The sequence below is a fragment of the Taudactylus pleione genome, unplaced genomic scaffold (assembly GCF_031769625.1).
Source record: "Taudactylus pleione unplaced genomic scaffold, aTauple2 ptg000114l, whole genome shotgun sequence".
Taxonomy (NCBI): Eukaryota; Metazoa; Chordata; class Amphibia; order Anura; family Myobatrachidae; genus Taudactylus; species Taudactylus pleione.
This window is the reverse complement of record NW_028284516.1, coordinates 8340462-8362998: the sequence shown is the minus strand read 5'-3', so window position 1 is coordinate 8362998 and position 22537 is coordinate 8340462. Positions and strand designations below refer to the sequence as shown.

Sequence of the window (22537 nt, the reverse complement as noted above, 5' to 3'; positions counted from 1 at the left end):
CGGCAGGTGGATTTTTCACAATTTTTTAAACTTTACTTTAGCAACTTTAAAATATGCTGTAACCAATTTACAAGTACCCCGAATTTGCTGGGATCAGTTATTTTCTGCAAAAAACCTCCAGAATACTATTCTGCACCACTTATACAAAAACGCTATTTAGCAGCTATTGAGCCCCTTTAAAAACACCAAATACCTTCAGCAAGCCAAACCAGGGGGTACCATAGTGAACCCCCATGTCAGAGCATCTTTTGGGGGGTTTCAGTCTGATTTCCCCAAATCTGACAGGACTTTCCGCTTGCTTAAGTTTCACCGGGTCCCGCTTTCGCCTACTTTCAAATTGAATACGGCAATACGCGCACGATACTTTTCCGCCTGCAAAACAGGCGAAGTAGCAAAAAGTCCGGGAGGTGAAAAAAGTATTGCGGCTGAGCTCAAATTGAATACGGACCCATGTTTGAGCTAGTGTTGGACAGATTAAGGGCAGTAGCCAGATTGTTATAGGTGGGAAAAATTATGTCTTAGCTCTGTGTGTGTCCTCCCTTCATGGTGGTTGGTGACAGTTGGCTCCTTATGGAGCAGGAGCCTAGGAGTCCAATCCAGGTCACAAGCACACAATGACTTTGCTCTAACCCATTTATGAATATAACACGCCACCTGGTGACATTTAAGAATAACTTGTCTAACTTGTAGAACTATTAGCATGAATATGCACTGCATAAAATAACATGTACAAATAGAAACAATAAATTAATTATAAACTGAAAGGCATCAAAACAATGACAGTTCAGGGTACACAGTAAAGTGCCTTCATACTTTAATCGCACCTCATGGCTTCACACCCCATATGTATTAAAACGATCTCTTTCTCTGCCCAGGGTACAGAGAAATAGGGATGTGGACGAATGAGAGAGGGAGAGAAATTGAAAGGTTGTTGGTAAGAAGGGTTGGGGGGAGAAGGGAGGCTTAAGAGAGGTCCATACGTCCCAACCGTCCCAATCTTAGTGGGACAGTCCAAAGTTGGAGGGGAAGATTTGGTTAGTCGAGGCCTCAAGTGAACATGGCAATAAAAAAATGGATTTTTCTAACTAAAAATTAGATGAGCACTTCAGTTTTGATTTGGTTCTTTTCGAAATATTAGTGCAAGTTTGGATTCATCATCTTGGCCAGGCTACCCAAAACACGTGGGAGCGGAATAACCAATAAGATGCAATTTTTGAGATGTGAATATACCCCAACCGCTCATCTCTACTCAGTGGCATAACTAGGGTATTTGGAGTCCAGGTCAAGATGAAAAACGCATGCGCCGATAAGTGGGCGTGACCACATGCAACAATTGGCTTGGCCATTGAAAAATAGGGGCATGTCAACATGACCCCCCTCCCCCATTTATCGCCACTCTAGGAACATTCCTTTCCATTCCATATGCACCTTAATGCCCCCAGTAATAGTGCCCCTCTTGCAATGCCCACTATAGTAGTGCCCCTTATGCAATGTCCCCAGTAGCAGTGCCCCATGTAGTTGTGCCCCAGTAGAGCCCCTTATACAGTGCCCCCAGTAGTGCACCCTTATACAGTGCCCCTTATACAGTCCCTCCTATGCAGTGCCCCAGTAGTGTTCCCCCTTATGCAGTGCCCCAGTAGTGCACCTGATACAGTGCACTCAGTAGTGCCCCTTATACAGTGCCCTCAGTAGTGGTCCCTCTTATGCAGGCCCCAGTAGTGTTCCCCCCTATGCAGTGCCCCTTATACAGTGCCCCCAGTAGTGCCCCTTATACAGTACCTCCAGTAGTGGTCCCCCTATGCAGTGCCTCCAGTAGTGCCCCTTATACAGTCCCCCTTATACGGTGCCCCCAGTAGTGCCCCTTATACAGTGCCCCCAGTGCCACTATATAGTGCCCCTTACATATATAACACACAACAAACACACACACAAACCACTTACCTGAATCCCCACTCCTGTTGTGCACGTCTCTCCAATCACCCACTGCAGGAGCTGGAAGGCGGAGCTCATGAGTGAGCTCCAGCCTGGCTCCAGCAGTGGGCGCATCAGCCAATGAGTGTCTGTCTGACTCTCATTGGCTGCTGAAACACACACACCGCCGCCGGGTAGTACGAGTGTACTACCCAGTGCCGGCGGTGGTGTGTGTGTTACTGTGTAGTGCGGTCTGGACCGTGGTCTGCCGGCGGCACCCAGGGCACGAGCCCCTGCATGACCTGCCCTGGTTACGCCACTGTCTCTACTAAAAATGCATATCAGGGATGTGATTATGCCCACTATCAAGAGACCACCCCCCAGAGTTTTACATCATATAGAGTATACAGTATATACTAGTTTATAGAACCTGGTATATGCCAGGTCACCTCGGTCTCTGCCCCGACTCTGCTCTGGCAGTCCCCGTTCTGTCCCATCTGTACTACGCCCCTCCCCACACCTTCTCCATCATGGCCCTGCCCTGACCCCCCCCAGTTGTTTCATCCCGCCCTCCCCAACTCCTATACTTACCCCAGTGGCCGGTCCTCCTCTCCTAAGTCTCATCTATCTCCCTTGCAGTGGGAGCCTTTGGGAGGTGCACAGGCTTCTACTGAACATACATTGAGGAGTCATAACAGACCTTCTGATTGATAGATAGATAGATAAATAGATAGAGAGATAGATTTTTGGCTCCAGCTAACACATAGATTTTAAATACAAATTATGCTTCATCCATGAGTATGGGTCCTGGTTTAAAGAGACAGAACCACACCCAGGCATATCAGGTAATGAGCACCTGAGAATAAACAGAAAAACAAGAGATATGGTAAGAACTTACCTTTATTATCTCTGTTTCTATGAAGTCCATAGGGTCCACAGGGGTGACCTTGGGGTATAGCTGGATCTGGATCCAAGGGCACCACGCAGTTAAAGCTTTCACTGCACCCAGGATGCACTTGGGTCCATCCTCCTCTGTACCCCGCCCCCGAGCCACAGGCACCTCAGTTGGTAAGCAGCCAAGGCCAGAGGAGGAGACTAAACAGAGAGAAGGAAGACTGGAACACACAAGAAAACCATACTCACAGAAACGGGAGACAGGATAACCGGTGACCAGTCACCCAGCCCATATGAAGCCAGGTGCGTCAGGGCGGGCGACCTGTGGACCCTATGGACTTCGTAGAAACAGAGATAACAAAGGTAAGTTCTTACCATATCTCTTGTTTTCTACTTCAGGGTCCATAGGGGGTCCACAGGGTTGACCTTGGGGATGTCCCAAAGCAGTTCAACTAAGGGCGGGGACGCTCCTGTGCAGAAAGAAGAATCCTGCGCCCGAAGGATGCATCCTTAGAGGCAAAGGTGTCAAACGCATAAAACCTCAAAAATGACTGAATGGAAGACCAAGTGGCTGCCTTACATAGCTAAACAGCAGAGGCACCACATCCCAGCAGCCCAAGAAGGACCCACAGACCGAGTGGAATGAGCCTTAACAGAGGCTGGTACAGGCAAACATTCCTGTATATAAGTTTCACGAATAACAGAACAAAGCCAACGGGCTCAAGATTGTTTGTTGGTAGACCAACCCCTCCTGTGAAAACCAAAGAGGACAAACAAAGAATCGGACTTCCGAACAGAAGCAGTCTGGTCCACATAAATTCTGAGAGCACGGACTACATCCAATGAAGCCTCACCAGCTGAAAGATAAGGAGACTGAAAAGCCGGCACCACAAGTTCCTGATTGATGTGGAACTTTGAAACCACTTTAGGCAAAAACTCAGGACGAGTGCGGAGCACCGCTCTGGCCTCGTGAAAAATTAAGAAGGGGGAACCACAGGAAAGAACCCCAACTCTGACACCCTCCTGGCAGAAGCAATCGCCAGGAGAAAAACAGTCTTAAGTGTTAACCATTTGAGATCAACCGACTCAAGGGGTTCAAAAGGAGGGCCCTGCAGGACCCGAAGAACCACCGCCAAATCCCACGAAGCCACTGGAGGCACAAATTGAAGCTGGATTCTAAGAACCCCCTGGAAAGGCAGGCAGAGTAAGGCAGAGTAACGATTCTACGTTGAAACCACACCGACAAGGCCGACACGTGAACCTTCAGGGAAGCAAGACGTAAGCCCAGGTCCAGACCTGCCTGAAGAAATGCCAGAACCCTAGAAACCCTGAACACCTGAGGATCAAGGTTTCTGGACTCACACCACTGAAAGTAAGTGTGCCACACTCTGTGGTAAATCCGTGCTGAAGATGGCTTATGCGTCCTCAGCATGGTACTGATGACAGAGCTTGAAAAACTCCGGGACCTTAAGACGGCTGTCTCAAGAGCAACACCGTCAAATACAGCCGACCCAGATCCGGGTAAAGGCAGGGCCCCTGAGACAGCAGGTCCCGACGCTGAGGCAGAGGGTACGGAACATCGATGGACAAGCTCCTGAGATCGGAGTACCAAGGACGTCTGGGCCACACTGGAGTTACCAGCAGAAATGTGCCTCCGTCCTGTGTGATTTTTCTTAGTACCCGAGGCAGCAGGGAGATCGGAGGGAACAGGTACGCCAGGTGAAATGTCCATTTCACCGATAGCGCATCCACCAGACTTGCGCCTGCGTCTCTTGTCCTTGAGCCATACACGGGCAACTTGTAGTTGTGACGGGAGGCCATCAGGTCCAACTCTGGCAGTCCCCATTTGTCCACGAGAAGTTGAAACACCTCCGGGTTAAGCGACCATTCCCCGGGATGCACGTCGTGCCGGCTGAGGAAGTCCGCCTCCCAATTGAGGACTCCCAGGATGAAGACTGCCGAGATTGCAGGAAGGTAGCACTCCGCCCAAGCCAGAATGCGAGACACCTCCGACATCACTGCTCGACTGCGAGTTCCTCCCTGGTGATCGATGTACGCCACCGTGGTGGCGTTGTTGGATTGCACCTGAACCGCCCTTCCATGAAGAGTGGTGCCTGACGACAACAGAGCCCTGTACACGGCCCGCAGCTCCAGAACGTTTATGGGAAGAACTGCTTCCTCCGCAGACAAACGGCCCTGAAGCGGCAATGAGCTGGTCACTGCCACCCAACCCCGGAGACTGGCATCTGTTGTGAGCAGAACCCAGTCCGGGATCCAAAAGGGGCGACCCTCGATGAGATGAGCTGTCTGAAGCCACCAAGCTAGAGACAGGCGCACTTCCGGAGACAACACCAGTCTCTGGGATCGGATCCGGTGAGGTAACCCATTCCATTCGGATAGAATCTGACCCTGCAGGGGTCTGGAATGGAACTGGGCAAACTCCACCATGTCAAATGCCGACACCATGGACCCTAGGACTCTCATTGCCGAGTGGACCAACACCCTGCCACTGCTCAGTCAACTGTGTATCCTCAGCTGTAGGGAGGAGACCTTTTCCGGAGTAAGGAAGATCCTTTGCTGACGAAAAGCCAGAAGGGCTCCCAAGTGGACCATCCATTGTGATGGGATCAAAGAGGACTTCTTCCAATTTATTAACCACCCGTGTGCTTGCAGACAAGCAATGGTCAGGTGGAGATGTCAAAGCAGTACCTCTGGGGAGCTCGCCAGCAGAAGATCGTCCAGATACGGCAACAGCCGTATAACCTAGCTCCGAAGGTGGGCGGCCATAATTGCCATCACCTTGGTGAACACCCTCGGAGCCCTGGAAAGGCTAAAAGGCAATGCCGAAACTGGTAATGATGTTGCAGAAGAGCAAACCTCAGATACCGCTGGTGTGCAGGTGCTATGGGCACGTGGAGGTAGGCATCCTGGATATCCAGGGAGACCATGTAATCCCCAGGTTCCATCGCCAGAATGATGGAACGCAAGGTTTCCATCCTGAATTTGGGAACTCTGAGGTATTCGTTCAGAGACTTCAAATTGAGGATAGGGCGATGAGAACCATTGGGCTTCTGCACCAGAAACAGAGTAGAGTAGTGCCCCGTCCCACGTTGAGACTGTGGAACGGGAACAATGACCCCTGCTTGAAGCAAGGACTCTTTAGCTACCTGAATCTGTGAGGCTTTGGTCTTGTTCAGAGAAGGACTCGTGCAGAAAAACTGGTGGGGCAGCCTGAACCAAAAAGACAGGGTGTACCCCTGGGAGACTACTTCTCCAACCCAGGCATCTGTGGTGGTATTGTGCCAGCACTGGGCGAATTGAAGAAGTTGGCCCCCCACTCTGAGGTCCCCCAGAGGGAGGCCCATCCCATCAGGCAGCAGGTTTATCCTCCTGCTTAGAAGAACGGTGCCTAGCACTCCATGCTTGCTTCTTGGGCTTTGAGACAACCTTGGTCGCCAAATGCCTTGGGAAGGACTGACCCTTGGCCTTATCCTGAACCTGAAAGGACTGAAAAGCAGAGCTCCTCACCTTAGCCGGCGCTGAAGCCGAAGGGAGGAAAGCCAACTTGGATTTAGCCAGGGTATCTACTATTTTGTCCAAGTCTGGACCAAATAGCAAGTCACCATTAAACGGCAAAGCCTCCAGGCCCTTTTTAGAGTCTGCATCAGCCCTCCAGAACCTCAGCCACAAGGACCAATGAGCAGACACAGCTGCAGCCGAAACCCTAGAGGTCAGCAGATGATCATCCAACGACGCTTCCCCAAAATAGGAAGCCACATCCCTCATCTGTCCTATTAACGCTCTCTGGATGCCCGGAGCATCCTCAGGAAAGGAATCCTCCAAAGCATTGGCCCAGCTCTCAATGGCTTTAGCCACCCAGGAGATGGCCATGGACGGACGAGCCACCGCCCCTGAGAGAGAGTAAATGGACTTCAAACAAGTCTACACCTTCCTGTCCATGGGATCCTTCAAAGAGGAGATGGACGGCAATGGCAGCGTAGCGCTTTTAATCAAGCGGGTGACATGGGAATCCACCGCCAGTGGGGTTTCCCATTTCCTGCAATGAGGTTCAGGAAAAGTATAATTAGACGCCAACCTTTTCTGTGGTTGGAAACTCTTACTGGGCAGCTGCCACGCCACCGCCATATGATCCGTCAATTGGTCAGACAGGGGAAAAACATTTGAAGTTACCTTAGCTTTTTTAAAATTAGGACACTTCGACCTAGGAGCCGGCGCATCATCCTCTATATGGAGGATAGCCCGCACTGCCCTAACCAATGCCGGCACATTAATGGAGGACTTAGTCTCTACCTCCTGGCCCATGGCATCAGAGTCAGAGTCCTCATGAATCTCTCCATCATCTGAAGACACATCTGAGTCCGACAATTGCGCCGTCAGTGAACCCACGACATGACGCTTGGACGCATTTGGTGGCACATCACTCTGCAACATCGACTGGAATGCCAAAGATGAGGCCGCCAGACTCTGAACAGAACATCCACCCAGGGTGGAGGAGCCGCCTGAGGAAAAATCTGAAAAGGCACCACAGACTGCTGTGTCACAGGGGGAGACTGAACATACACAGGCAGCCCCGTATAGGGACCCACAGTCTGGGATCCGGGGGGAGACTGCAATAATTGCGGAATACCCAGGGAATGGGGGATGGTGGGCTGGGGCAACGCCCTGGAAGGGACCATTGTTGGGACCGATAAACAGTCCGCAATTGACGCCAGCACCTAGGAAAATATCGCCCAAGGAGGATCCTGTGCTATAGGGGGTTTAGAGGGGCCAGGTACCAGCTGGCACCGCCCGCACAGACCATCCTGAGACAAATCCTCCCTATCAACCCCTGCAGAACAGCGTCTGCAGGAAACCAATACAGGAGCCACGGAGCGCTCAATCTCCTCATCAGACATGATACAGTACATACTCAATGAATACGTATCACCAGAGGAATTATGGTGCCAACACCCACGCACTCACCAGTATACAACACAAACAGCCCAAAATATGGTACTGTGTTGCACACAACTGTATGTGACTGACCCCACAAATACGTGTTTTATATATGTGCGGTCCACAGAAAACGCCCTTCCCCCACACACCTGCCGGGCCGTAGGAGAAGGAAAGGGATAGGTATAAGCTGACAGTAAGTAGAAATAAGTCACAGACAGGCAGCACTAGCAAAAGTCCCATACAATGCAGAAAGTAATACTCACTGCACCTTCCACCACAATCAACCACCCAGATTCAGTGTCTGGGAGGGCTATAGTGCTGTGTACACTGTCCTTTAGCAGGGAAGAGGTCCACTTGTACCACCTGGGAGCTCTGCGATCTGCCAAGAGAAAATGGCCGCCAGAGACCTCAGAGGAGGAGTGGCCGAGAGATAACAGCAGCTCAGCGACGCCAGACCCGAGTAGAGAGGTGCGCTGAGCTGAGGGGAGGAGCCGCTAGACAAGGAAAGCTGCCTCCCCTGGCTAGCAATTAACCCCAGGTTGCCGGTCCCACTTCCAGCCTGTTACCCTGGTGGTCTAGCGGTCACACGGGGCATGCTTCAGAGAGGGGGAGCCCGCCGCAATTGCTAGCGCCTCCGGTCTTCCCCCAGAGACCGGAGGCAGCCGACTGCATAATAAGTATATACGGGACGCTGCACGCGGCGACCCGTGGCTTACCTTGATCCCCGGCGCTTCCGGCAGCAGTCTTGGGAATCCCCAGAGCCCGTAGTACAGACTCTGGGGTCCCGCCATGATCCCCAGATCTGTACTGGCGTCACGGCACCAGCAGGGATAGGAGCGGCAGCATGGACATCATAAAGGACAGTCTGATGCTGCCGCTCTTACAGTGTAAAATCAGAGAAAATAATAAAAAAATTTCTTCCATTAAAAAAAGCTTAGGGGCTGCTCCTGCAGCCCCACTGCGACAGGGTGACCCGACTCCGGCCGGGCACCAACTAAAAACTGAGGTGCCTGTAGCTCGGGGGCGGGGTATAGAGGAGGATGGACCCAAGTGCATCTTGGGAGCAGTGAAAGCTTTAACTGCGAGTTGCCCGTGGATCCAGATCCAGCTATACCCCAAGGTCAACCCTGTGGACCCCCTATGGACCCTGAAGTAGAGAAGTTTGTCTTACTGTACATTTGAAAAGCAGGTTCCCTAGAAAGTGTGACCTCAAACAATTTATATAAATAACAAGCTTAATCCATGGCATTCAACTATCTGGGGTGCCCTCTGTATGTGACCACACCATTTACATAGAAAAATCATACAAACTCGGCACTCACTTACTTTTCAAACTGTAATTCCTTTTCAAATGTAAGACAAAATTAGTCTGTTTATTCCCAGGTGCTCATTACCTGATATGCCTGGGTGTGATTCTGTCTCTTATCACTGCTTAGTACATAGACCCCTCAGTCTGTTTATTCCCAGGTGCTCATTACCTGATATGCCTGGGTGTGGTTCTGTCTCTTATCACTGCTTAGTACATAGACCCCTCAGTCTGTTTATTCCCAGGTGCTCATTACCTGATATGCCTGGGTGTGGTTCTGTCTCTTATCACTGCTTAGTACATAGACCCCTTAGTCTGTTTATTCCCAGGTGCTCATTACCTGATATGCCTGGGTGTGGTTCTGTCTCTTATCACTGCTTAGTACATAGACCCCTCAGTCTGTTTATTCCCAGGTGCTCATTACCTGATATGCCTGGGTGTGGTTCTGTCTCTTGATGCCAGGAGCCATACTCATGGATGAAGCATAACTTGTATTTAAAGTCTGTGTTTTAGCTGGAGCCAATTGTGGCAGAGCAATGCTCATATTTTTGAGAGTCAGTGAAGGGACTGGCCAGATGGGAAGACCTTGACGTGGTTGGTCAGCTGTACAAATTATTGCAATATTTTGGAACTAACATTCCATGTATTTAAAGAAATTACAGTTTGAAAAGTAAGTGAGTGCTGAGTTTGCATGATTTTTTTATGTAAATGGTGTGGTCACATACCAAGGGCACCCCAGGTGGTTGAGTGCCGTGGACTAAACATGCCCCTTGGGTGAAGGAAGACAAATGGTTTCTCTAGGTGCTAGTTTCACAGTCTCAGATAACATGATTTTTCACATGTAGGTAAGCATGCTCGTAGTGAGACATCATCATGGGAAAGCCTTTCCTCTAGTTACAGTATATTACAAATAATTACAGTTAGTCAGATTTGCCCCATATTTATGATGGTAGCTTTGTCTAGAAAGTAGCTGCCAGTACTACAGTATATACAGTATATTGCTTTAGGCTGCCTAGAGAATTATTATGAAATGTTTATTGCAGTCAACTAATTGTCAAGTATAAGAGTACAAGTACTGTGGTCTATTTTCCCCCTATCTGCCTGCCATCACATTTTCTCTTATATATTTGTTAAGGACATGACAAATTTGTTTTGTATTAATATTCTGGCAGACAGCACACTTTGATATGTCTGTCTTGTGGTGGAGCCCGCCCTGGGACTGTTATAGATGGCTTGTCAGCTGAAGTCTGTGAGGTAATATTAGGCATGCTGTGCGCGTGCCGCCTCTGGCTAAAATCTCCAGGAAACTGCCAGAGTTAGTATTAAAAATGTGAAACTAGTCACTGGCCTTGAGGAGACTGTTAGAAGAAAATGACAAAGCATTTTATTTTCCAGAATTGTACTTTTCCCAATGTTATGGTATTTCTTGTGCTAAGTTAAAGTTACCATACACAGACATTTCTTTCCCATTAATACTTCCCAAGCCACTGGAAAACCTTTAGGCAACATTAACTAAGAAAATAATAAGTGAAAAGGTTACAAAATGTACTTTGCAAAGTAATAAAGTTTTACCCTCCCAAGACTATCAAAACCCTCTTCCCTCGTGGACTGTTCCGTTCCTTCAACCATCATGTCCTGCTCCTTGGTATTCAATTTATAGTCAGTTTGGTCTGTAGCTGTCTGCTGCGTCCATCAACTGGGGTATAGTATAGGTTCAGCCAATGCTGGTTTTCTAGTTATTATAGTGACTGCATTTGCATAACTGTGTAGTTATTGATTGCCATGTGTATATATCATTTTTGTTCGGTTATGTTTGTACTGTACTTTTCTATGCACTTATGTATGATGCTGCAGAATTCTTGACAAACTTTAAATAAAAGATAATAATAACAATAGGGGGTATATTTACCAAAGGTTGACTTTAAAAGAACAAAATTAATTTAAAATTTATATAAATCGATGGTATGTTTCTGTGACTAAATCACACATTTACTAAACCTTAAAAAAAAGCAAATTCAATAAAAAAAATAGTAAATGGGTGATTTAGTCCCGGAAACACAACATCAATGTTGATAGATTTTGATTGATTTTAAATCTATCAAAATCCATTAAAGTCTTTGTAATTGTTTTCCTGAGCCTTTTGTTGAAAACAGGAAAGCAGGAAAGAGATAAAAACCATGCAAAAAAAATAAAAAACTCAACTAAAATTATGTATTTACATGGTTTAAGGACCTTCACCGTAAGCAAATGAAAAAAAAAATCAACCTTACCCATAGAATACTGCACAAGTGCGGCAAAAGAATAATACCTCTGGCACAGTGTCTCCTCTGCGGCTGCAAGGGTAAGAGGGGGAAGGCCCGAAGGGAGACTGCACACTGGCCCCCTCCTCTCTTAAACCCCACTTGGCCCACAGAGATGTGTACAACTGTGCGTATGGACAAATATCCTCTTTTACAGACGCGTCCATTGTGACTGATCGCGCCATAAATGTGCTCGCGCTATGCACCACAATACGCTATGATGCGTCCCCGATCGCGGGAGTGCATATCCCATTCATTCCTAAGAAGACTCCTCTACGATTGTGGGAGTCCGCATGGCGCGATTCGCTGCGCTACAGGCAAGGATGTAGCTGGGCATATCTGCAGGGGTGCCGAGAGGGGGGGCGGGTACAAATTACCCAGGCTTCCTGAGGGGCCCGGCGGGGGCCCGGGTCTGACGCCGCCCCTCCTCCCTCACAGCAGCCCAGCACACAGCGTGTGCTGAGCTGCAGTGGGAGACTGCTCGTGGCTGCTGAGCAGCAGCCACAGCAGTCTCCAATGCCTGTGGGGGGGAACGGCGGGCTGAGGGGGCCCAGAGCGCCCCCTCGCCAGCACGCTGAAAATCTTTTTTTTTTCTTTTTCCGAAGGGGGCGTGGCCATGCCTCCTGTGATTAGGCCACGCCCCCTGTTACCCGGGCCTGCATATCTGTAGCTTCATGTACGCAATGTCGGAGCGCCTACAGTACGATATATCTGACAAAGATCTAGAATTCTGTTATCAAACAACGAAACGATTTTCCATAAACTGGAATTTTATCTATTTTAATTTAACTGGGAGAATAAAATTACCAGAGAATAAAAATCATTGTGTCAAAGAACTTAGATAAAGTTTATTAAGGTCTGTAAGACAGGTGCCTTGAATTAAAAATCCTCTGAAAATATGGATTACACAGTCTTTACTCCTGACCTCATTCATTTGCAGGATTCCACGGTGCACGGTCTGCCCAGCTTTCAGTTGGTTCCATATTATAATTCTTCCACCTATGCAATCTGTCTTTTCCCCAGCTCTATTGGTGACTGGCTATCCATCATCTTTTCTGCATGATGCATCTTTCGACCTTTCTGTAGGAATGCATCACTAGCAGCGGAATTATAAGTTGCTCTCCATATAAACCTTGCCTCTACCCCCTTCTGAACGAGTCTGGTGACCTTGGAATCTTACATTTTACAAAAGGAAAGTTTGTTTGTATCTCATCATGTTCATATAAGTTAAAACATGAGCTGCAGAAGTGTGAGCAGCAGATTACAGTATATCTGTGGGTGGCACAAAACAAACTGTGCCTGCTTAGTACTTCACATCACTATAGGTAATATTGTGTTTATGATTGTACAATAAAGTATATACGTCATCAACACACAGACATCAAGGGCTCATCAAGGACTGTGCAACTGAAGTGAAGAAGATGTTGATGAGATAAAGTACAGAAGTGCTATACTAGAATGAGCAAAATTATGTTACACCATATATTGTGGAGGTTACAGCCTTGGGGGCTTATTTATTATGTGTGGCAGTTGTGCACCGTGAACTATTCTTTCTTATCGATAAGCAATTATTTTTATTGCCAATTTATCAGAATCTTCTTGCCGAGACAGTGGATAACAGCCTCTCCTGGCGAAGTGTGAAAGGTAAAGAGATATAGTAGCTTACTCTATCGTTGTACTGTTACTGATATGACCTATTGTTGTAGGACCCGGGTGATTACAATAGGTACCAGTGGAATGGATAATAGAGGTTAGTCCTTAACCGGTAACACAACCAGTGGTAACAGCGGTATTGCAGGTAATATATAGGTGATCAGTCTGACCTCTGGAGAGCTAACTACTGTACAGCCATACAGCACTGTGACGCGTGCAGGGTCTAGCATGCGCTGTGACGTCATCCAGCACAGAGGAGAAGGAGACAGCACAGGAGCAGACTCCTCTCCAACAACTGTGAGATTTGGACCTGTCTTATCTACAGCGCATACACGGCCATATCCAGCTGCACGTGTAAGTATAAGCTGCCCGGGGGTATCTAAAGATTTCTCTCTGGGAAAAAAGTTGCAAAAAAGTAGCCTATAGGTCATCGAAGGATGGGGTAAGCCACCAAGTGCCAGCTCTAACAAGCTATCCAGTCTGTTTGGGGATTTTGGGAGGGAGTCGGGTTGCACAGAGGGAACCCACGCAAGGAAAGAACATAAAGGATCCACACAGTTAGTGATCTGATTGAATGGAACCTATGGAGCCACTGGCTCAGAGCCAGCATTGTGAGGCATCAATGGTAATCGCTTTGAAACACCATGTAGCACTTCTATGCTGAATGCATTACTAGAGTGTGCCCAGAGTCTATAGTGTATGCACAGATCACCGGGAAAATGGCTGCGACGGGCAGTTTCCCTGTACTGCGCTTGCGCAAACGATGGGAAAATGGCCGCCGCGGCCATTTTCCAGTCGTTTTACAGCGCTGGACTCCAGCACCGACGTGGGACTCCGGAGAGGTAAGTAATATTATGGGTGTAGGGTGTGCGGTGTGGGGCCCACCTGGACCTAGGGGCCCGTGTTCCCCGCACACCCTGCACCCATTATAGATACGCCCCTGCCTCTGTCTGATTGGCAGGCAGAAGCATTTCAGGGACAGTGCGGGGGAGGATGGCGTTCCCGGAAACGGGGGCATGTCGGTCCCGGACGCAGTTTGCTGGTCTTGCAAGCCTCAGCTTACCCATCCCAGCCTGCAACGGGTGATCCCAGCCTGCGACCTCGGTGTGGGGACTTGTGTGCAACTCTGTGTCAGTCCCATAGCGTTCATCATTAACGATATACTGTATGCAGCATTTTCACCTAGCAGCAGGTAAGAGAAACTGATGAAAAACAGATTTATTGCACTAAATTTTAGACAATCTAACCCAGGGATGTAACTAGGGGTGTGCGAGTGGATCCATAGACCAGGGTGTAGGGCCTAAGGGGTGGTACCATCGTTGATCTGGTAGGACCTGAATTTGGCTTGCAGGGTTCTTGGAATGGTAGCCTGCAGTCAGGATAGCTGCTGTAGAGCCACCCAGAGTATCCTTAGTTATGCTCTGGGTGCTCAGCCCTGCACCCTGGGATATAAACCCGCTCAAACACCGCATATACCAGGTCCCTGCGGCTCACCCCCTTCTCATAATATCCCATAGCATTCTTGGGACGCACAGAGTGGTCAGCTTCTTTCTTATCCTGGTGGATGAGCGCCCTGATAAAAAATCTGTTGTTCGTAAGCAACAGAAATTCGCAGCTTCTAAGACGCAGGGTTGATGTTGACCTAATTCATTGGAGAAATCGTTTACATTAAATTGTACACAACATTTAGCTAGTTCTTTAATATATGCCTTATTTAATAAATACACAGACCCTACTGGTACATTTAATTAATGCTGCATTTGTGTGAAGTTGCTGCTTCAGGTATAAGTTCTTACCAGCTGAGGCTGTTGCTGTCCCACTCTCTGTAGTACCCGGAATCCTGGTTTGTTAGCAGCAGCAGACAATAAGGTTTTGAACAGACGAGGAGTACCAGGTTTTGTGGGTATCAGGTGAGCAAAACCTTTGCTGACCACAGCGGGTCCTGTTGGTTTTCCCTTCTCCTTCAGTAATTTCCTGTAGTTGTTAAATGCAACATTTATTTGTAAAATAAATTACTTATACAGTATAAAGATATATTATGCATGTGGGGATTAAATGCAGCTGAGATATGAAGACTTCCCTCGCCACTTCACGGTGCAATGAATCAAATAAGACAGGGTGCAGGTGTCAGGTGGCCCCTGCACCCTGAAAAATGGCACCGGCGCCTATGGGTGCAGCATGTGGGGACTGCATACCCTGCACCCATTATATTACATCACTGCTATATGGGGTCTAGGCATTGTTGCCCTGTCTACAGTACCTCTACTTTCACATTTACCCCTTTTTTCTCCTCATATACAGGTTTGTGTTTATAAGACAATGGGCATCTAATTCTGAGTCGCACCCAGTGTCGATTCTGTACACAGTTGGTCTATGGTTTAAGTCTGCACCTGGATCCCAGTCACTCAGCACATGGGTCCCGATTGTTAGCGCTCAGAGACGCAGAACAGACTCGGACGCGCGGTCTGTGAATTTTAATGTGTTCCTGCGAGTTAACAGGGAGGTGGTTAAGCCGTTGAGGGCGTGTCACGAGCGTGTCACAGTAAGTGGCTGCGCCGAAAGAGGTGACCATGGTCAGATGGAGAAACTGTAACTGGCACGGGGCTGGAGCAAGTTTCGATGGTGCAACCAATTGTTGAGTCTAAAGACGCAACGAGATGGAACTGCACCGCTGCAAACGGGTCTCTCAGTACTAATGAAATCGTCCGCAGCATTAGCTTAGAACATAGGCGCAACTACGGCGACAGACGCATCTGAGAATCAGGCCCAGGATGCAGATCATGACAAGGAAGACAAACTGTTAGGTTGCAGAGTGACTGGAGTACACCAGCTAATCCATTACATAGAATGACTGTAGCCTAAATTAAATGTTTAATTGTTTTTGACATGTTCAGAATTCAAGTGAACATCATAAAGTGACGTCTTTAATGGCCATCCTGGAGATGCCAGTTGGTAGTTTTTAAACTTCTGTATGTTCCTGTGTTTTTGTCTTGTGTGATTTGTAATGTCATTGAATTGGCATCCAAGGTGCAGCAAGATTGAAGGTGAGATTACAAGTATTGATCGGAGCTTACTAGAAGTGCTGGTGTGTGAAAGATTCAATCCATTCTCTTTGTACCAGAGTGAGCAATTTCTGTGAGATCATTGCCACTTGTCCTCTTCAAAATATAATACCTAAACTCTCTGTGATAACAATACATTATAAAGACGGTGCATGACACAGTCTACATAACTAATACAGGCAGATGGTGAATTAGGCAGTGTTAAAGTGTCGTACTATGTACTATATTTTTTTATTCATCAATATGCAGAAAGAATCTAATGGTACAGTCAGATTCCTCATCTCCAGTCTTAGGGGTCACAGAACAGTCATACATTTTCAGTTATGGTCATTAAGCTCAGAAATCATTATGGGCCTGTTACTGGGGACATAGGTTCTCATGTGCAAGGGCAGGGCCGCAACTGGGAGAGGGGAGGGGGGTCATGTGCCCCATGCGCCCGATTTAGAGGGCGCTGATGTCCAATCTGGTGCCACAATTATCAGTAGCGGTGCCCCCGGCTCTTTCTCTGCCACATGGCAGCGGGCAGCTTGCTGCTGTTTGCCCCCTTCTGGTCCGCCCACTTCCCCGTCTCCTGCAGTGTCTCTTGGGACTGGGAGAGACATCATGTGCCCTGTGCTGGGAAGCCTTTAGGACAGCCTGCCCATCACGATTATAGCTCCAGTCCACACGGCGCTTCCGCCACCGCCACCAGTCCCCCGCTGTGCAGGAGTCGGCAGGTAAATTTGCTATTGCTGGCGGGGAGAGGAGAGGGGATGTTCTGTGAGGGAGCGCTGTGCAGTGAAGGGGTGTGGTATAAGCGACTGTGATGAGGGCTGTGGTGTGAGGGACTGTGATGAGGGCTGTGTAAGGGGCTGTGGTGTGAAGGGCCCTTTATGAGGAAGGCTGTGCAGTGAAGGGCTGTGCTGATGAAGGCTGTGCAGTGAGGGGCGGTAATTAGGGATGGACATCGATGGTCGATGTTTGCCGACCATCAATGTTTTTCTTTCGATGTTAGTATTTTTACCATTCGATGGCAGCATTCTGATGTTTGCTGCCATCGAATGGTAATCATTCAATGGTGTTGCGATGGTGGCTTCCTTTCTTTAACTATTAAAAGCTCTGCCTCCCCTGGCTGCTGTGTGCTGTGTCTCTGCATCTGATAACCTTCCTGGCTCATGTTGCTGGGATCGTTGGAGGCTGTCTCTCACTGCCTCAGACCTGCCCATCCCTCCCCTCTCTCCTAGCTCTGATTGGCTCTCTGAGACAGTGAAAGCCAATCAGTGTGCAGCCCTGGCCCTGGAGCAGCTGTCACTCACAGACACAGAGTGATAGATAACAGTGATTACACCAGCAGAGATGTGATTTCTCTGCTGGTGCTGTAAGAGGTTAGTTTTCATTGTGTTATAAGTATATTTTAAACATGTTTTTACACTTCACTTTGTTGTTGCTTAAAGTGCCCACAGCAGCAGCAGCAGCAGCGTAGCACTGATGATGTGTCTCATTCTCCTCCTAGCCCTCAGTCAGCTCTGCCTGAGCTGTTTTTTTTATACTTTATTTCTTGATGCTTCGTGTCCGAACCCCTCCCCTAACCCCGCCCCTTTACTATTCATATGAATAGTTTTTACCATTGAATGCTTTTGATGCGATGGTTAGTTACCATTGCATCGAAAGATTCAATGGTGGAAGCCCTGCCATCATATGATGGTGGGCAGGGCTGCCATCAGAAATTGTGGGGCCCAGTACTGACAAAATAGGTAGGGCCCCCCGGAGGTATGCGGCAGAGGTGGGCGTAGCTGTGGATAATGGGGGTTGAGCGATTTCGGGGGTGGGGCATAATTGGTGTGTAAAACAGTTTAACAATTCTGAAAGATTGAGCTTTTGGGGCAGTTGTTAGGGAAGGCTGGTTGAACTAGGAGTAGCAAAGGGCATGGAAGGCTGACTAGACTGGGCGAGCGGCAGGTAGACTAGATGGACTAGGGATAGGGCTCAGGGAAGGCTGGCTGGCTAGACTGGGGGGGGCGCAGGGAAGGCTGGCTGGACTTGGGCAGGGAAGACAGTCTGGCTGGACTAGGGGTAGGGTGCAGGGAAGGCTGGCTGGACTGGGGGGCACAGGGAATGCTGGCTGGACTGGGGGAGGGGCAGGGAAGGCTGACTTGCTGTACTAGAAGGCCGGCTGCCCTGGGGGGTAGCGGGCAGAAGAAGGCTGGCTAGGCTGGGGGGCACAGGGAGGGCTGGCTGCTCTACAGCCCCCCTGTAGGAATGTACAGTAAACAATGTAACAGCTGCTGCCAGACATGGCTGGGTGTTCCTCTTCTAAAGCGTTTCATAGATTTGCGGAGATGTCGGATACATAAGTAATCACTTGTGATAAAGCTTGCCAATAGACTATATATGTGGTACAACGGCAAGGGATTGCTCATATAAGCACAGGGCAAGGTCAGTCAGCATACCTGTTTTTTTTCTTTAACATGAACACAGAGTCCGGTATTTTTTGACAGAGAGGGTCCCGGGTGGTGGCAGCGGCCAGGAATACACAGGAGGCAGGCACTGGCAGGTTAAAGGAGCATTGGCTCACCGAGTCGGCCGCGAGCCAATCACAGCTTGCGGATCGGCAGCCCCTCCTGATTGGCTGCCGTTCCGTGAGCTGTGATTGGCTCGTGGCTGCATATTTCTAATGGCGCTACCGCGCTGAGCCTGGCGCGCCGATGCCTGCCAGTGCCTGCCGCATGGCCTGTGGATTCTTCACCACTGCTACCCAGGCCCCCTCTCTGTCTGGGCCTGGGACTGGAGTCCCGACAGTCCCCCCCTGATGGCGGCCCTGATGGTGGGCTTCTGATGTCCATTCCTAGCGGTAATAAAGAGGGCTGTGCAGTAAGGGGTTGTGGTATGAGGGGCTGTGCTGATGAAGGCTGTGATGAGGGCTGTGCAGTGAGGAGCTGTGCTGAGGATGATTGTGCAGTGAGGGGCTGTGATGAGGATGCCTGTGTAGTGAGGGGCTGTGCTGAGGAAGACTGCAGTGATGGGCTGTGCTGAGGAAGACTGTGCAGTGAGGGGCTGTGATGAGGAGGGCTGTGCGGTGAGGGGTTGTGCTGAGGAAGACTGTGCAGTTAGGGGCGGTGGTATGAGGGGCTGTGATGAGGAGGGCTGTGCAGTGAGGGGTTGTGCTGAGGAAGACTGTGCAGTTAAGGACGGTGGTATGAGGAGCTGTGATGAGGAGGGCTGTGCAGTGAGGGGCTGTGGTATGAGGGGTTGTGCTGAGGAAGACTGTGCAGTTAGGGGCGGTTGTATGAGGGGCTGTGATGAGGAGTGCTGTGCAGTGAGGGGCTGTGGTATGAGGGGTTGTGCTGAGGAAGACTGCAGTTAGGGGCGGTGGTATGAGGGGCTGTGATGAGGAGGGCTGTGCAGTGAGGGGCTGTGCTGAGGAAGACTGTGCAGTTAGGGGCGGTGGTATGAGGGGTTGTGCTGAGGAAGACTGTGCAGTTAAGGGTGGTGGTATGAGGGACTCTGATGAGGAGGGCTGTGCAGTGAGGGGCTGTGGTGATGAAGACTGTGCAGTTAGGGGCGGTGGTATGAGGGGCTGTTATGAGGAAGACTGTGCAGTGAGGGGCTATGCTGAGGAAGTGTGCAGTTAGGGGTGGTGGTATGAGGGACTCTGATGAGGAGGGCTGTGCAGTGAGGGGCTGTGGTGATGAAGACTGTGCAGTTAGGGGCGGTGGTATGAGGGGCTGTGATGAGGAAGACTGTGCAGTGAGGGGCTATGCTGAGGAAGTGTGCAGTTAGGGGCGGTGGTATGAGGGGCTGTGATGAGGAAGGCTGTGCAGTGAGGGGCTGTGCTCAGGAAGACTGTGCACAGGGCCGGTTCTCCCGCCTCAGCTGCGTACCAGGCGGGCCGCGGTGCAAACTGTGTCTCTGTGACACAGCTGCACCGCGTGTGTAGTGCTGACCGGACGGAGTTCGGTCAGCGATACACAGCACAAACACACAGCCGCCGGCGCCGGCATCTGTGTGTTTGCTTTAGCAGCTGATAAGAGTCAGACAGACTCTCATCGGCTACTGCTCCCACTGCCAGAGCAGGACATCTTCCGGCTCCCGCAGTGGGTAATGGGAGTGACGTCATGACGTGACGTCACTCCCATAATGCAAAGCGGCGGACGGAGGAGCTGATATCGGCGGCGGGACCAGGAGCAGGAGCGGGTTTCAGGTAAGTGGGGTTTTTATAATTTTCATTACATCTCTACTGCGGGGGCGGGGGAAGGTGGAATACTACTGGGGGCACTACAAGGGGGGATTACTAGGGGGGAATACTACTGGGGACACTACAGGGGGTAATACTACTGGGGGCACTACAAGGGGGGATTACTAGGGGGGAATACTAGGGATACTACAGGGGGTAATACTACAGGGGGTAATACTACTGGGGTCACTACAGGAGGTAATACTATTGGGGGCACTACAGGGGGGGAATACTACTGGGGGCACTACAAGGGGGGGATTACTACTGGGGGCACTACAGGGGGGATTACTACTGGGGGCACTACAAGGGGGGGATTACTACTGGGGGCACTACAAGGGGGGATTACTACTGGGAGCACTACAAGGGGAGATTACTACTGGGGGCACTACAGGGGGGAATACTACTGGGGGCACTACAAGGGGGATTACTACTAGGGGCACTACAAGGGGGGGGACCACTACTGGGGGCACTATATAAAGGGCACTGCATAGTGGGTACCATTACTGGGGGCACTGCAGAGGGGGGAGTACTACTGGGGCACTATATAAGGGGAATACTACTGGGGGCACAAGGGGCACTGCACAGGGGGGACCACTACCGGGGGCACTGTAAAAGGGGCACTGCATAGGGGGTACAACTACTGGGGGCACTGCATATGGGGACTACTACTGGGGGCACTATATAAGGGGAATACTACTGGGGGCACAAGGGGCACTGCACAGGTGGGACCACTACCGGTGGCACTGTAAAAGGGGCACTGCATAGGGGGGCGCCAAAAAATATACTTGCTTACCAAAAAATTTGGGATAGGGCCGGCCCTGACTGTGCAGTTAGGGGTGGTGGTATGAGTGGCTGTGATGAGGAGAGCTGTGCAGTTCGGGGCTGTGATGAGGAAGACTGTGCAGTGAGGGGCTGTGATGAGGAGGGCTGTGCAATTAGGGGCTGTGATGAGGAGGGCTGTGCAGTGAGGGGCTGTGCTGAGGAAGACTGTGCAGGCTGTGGTATGAGTGGCTGTGATGAGGAGGGCTGTGCAGTGAGGGGCTGTGCTGAGAAAGACTGTGCAGTGAGGGGCGGTGGTATGAGGGGCTGTGATGAGGAGGGCTGTGCAGTGAGGGGCTGTGCTGAGGAAGACTGTGCAGTTAAGGGCGGTGGTATGAGGGGCTGTGATGAGGAGGGCTGAGCAGTGAGGGGCTGTGCTGAGGAAGACTGTGCAGTGAGGGGCTGTGGTATGAGTGGCTGTGATGAGTAGAGCTGTGCAGAGGGGGGCTGTGAGGTGAGAGGGTTTTTCTGTACTGTTATGGGTAAGTAAAGTTATTATAAATATAGAGAGGGGTTTTTTTTGGGGGGGGTGTGTGCAGTAAAACAATCAGTAATATCAAAACATGGAGGGGGCACCAAATTACTGCCTTGCCCCGGGTGACAGAAATTCTAGTTTCGGCCTTGGCAAGGGGGGTACCCCAGACCCTTCTCCACTACTGAACCCCTCTAACATGGAGTTTTAAGGTGAGTTACACTTTAATTAACTACTTGCACTGGATCAGAGAGATATCGGATGTTTAGAGCATCTGATAAAAGCAATAACATAGGTGGTTACTAGGGACTGCAAGTGAGAACTATTGATCCAGGTGCTGTATGACAAGGAGATAAAGTAATAACTGAATTTCAGAGTTCAGCTGACAGACAAGTGATCAGTATAGAAACACATCTGTACATTTACTACTTACTAAACTAGACCACTGACATATTTTGTGCAGTATAAAATGAACATCATATAAATTAGTTGGGAAATTAAATGACTTACAGGAGCTCTTCACCCTGTTTATTTTTAGCATTTTTAGACCTAGTTTAATAATATTGCACCAACTGTTCTAAGCATCTATTAAACTAAGTTATTATTTTTTGCATGCAGCTAGCAGATTCTGTATGGTCTATCCGGGAGGAGGTCCTCATGAGATGACACCATGAGTTACAGCACTTGGTGACACCAACACTAGCGATGCCACTGGTATGTATATATCCCTGCAGATGAGATGCAGCAGGTTGCTGATGGTGGTTGGGGCCTGGCACTTTGCAGTATAGTGTAACTCTTGGTTCTATGACAAGTGGGCAGTACCAACATGATGCGATTCTCATAGGGCTCTGTCTCAGAAGAGAAAAAAAATGGGCCTGGGGTTTGGGGTAGTTTCTGGAACCCATCCCCCCTGAGTGCACCACTGATGTGTTCTCAATGATGTTATCACTA

General features: G+C 49.5%; 1 protein-coding gene across 1 annotated transcript in view; it reads right to left on the bottom strand.

Moving 5' to 3' along the window:
* CNGB3 (cyclic nucleotide gated channel subunit beta 3) overlaps positions 1-22537 on the bottom strand; it is a 246521-nt gene that overhangs the window by 2750 nt on the left and 221234 nt on the right. The window contains exon 18 of the mRNA XM_088471523.1: positions 14817-14994. Within this exon, the coding sequence (XP_088327649.1) occupies positions 14817-14994 (178 nt within the window). The remainder of the gene's footprint in view (positions 1-14816; positions 14995-22537) is intronic.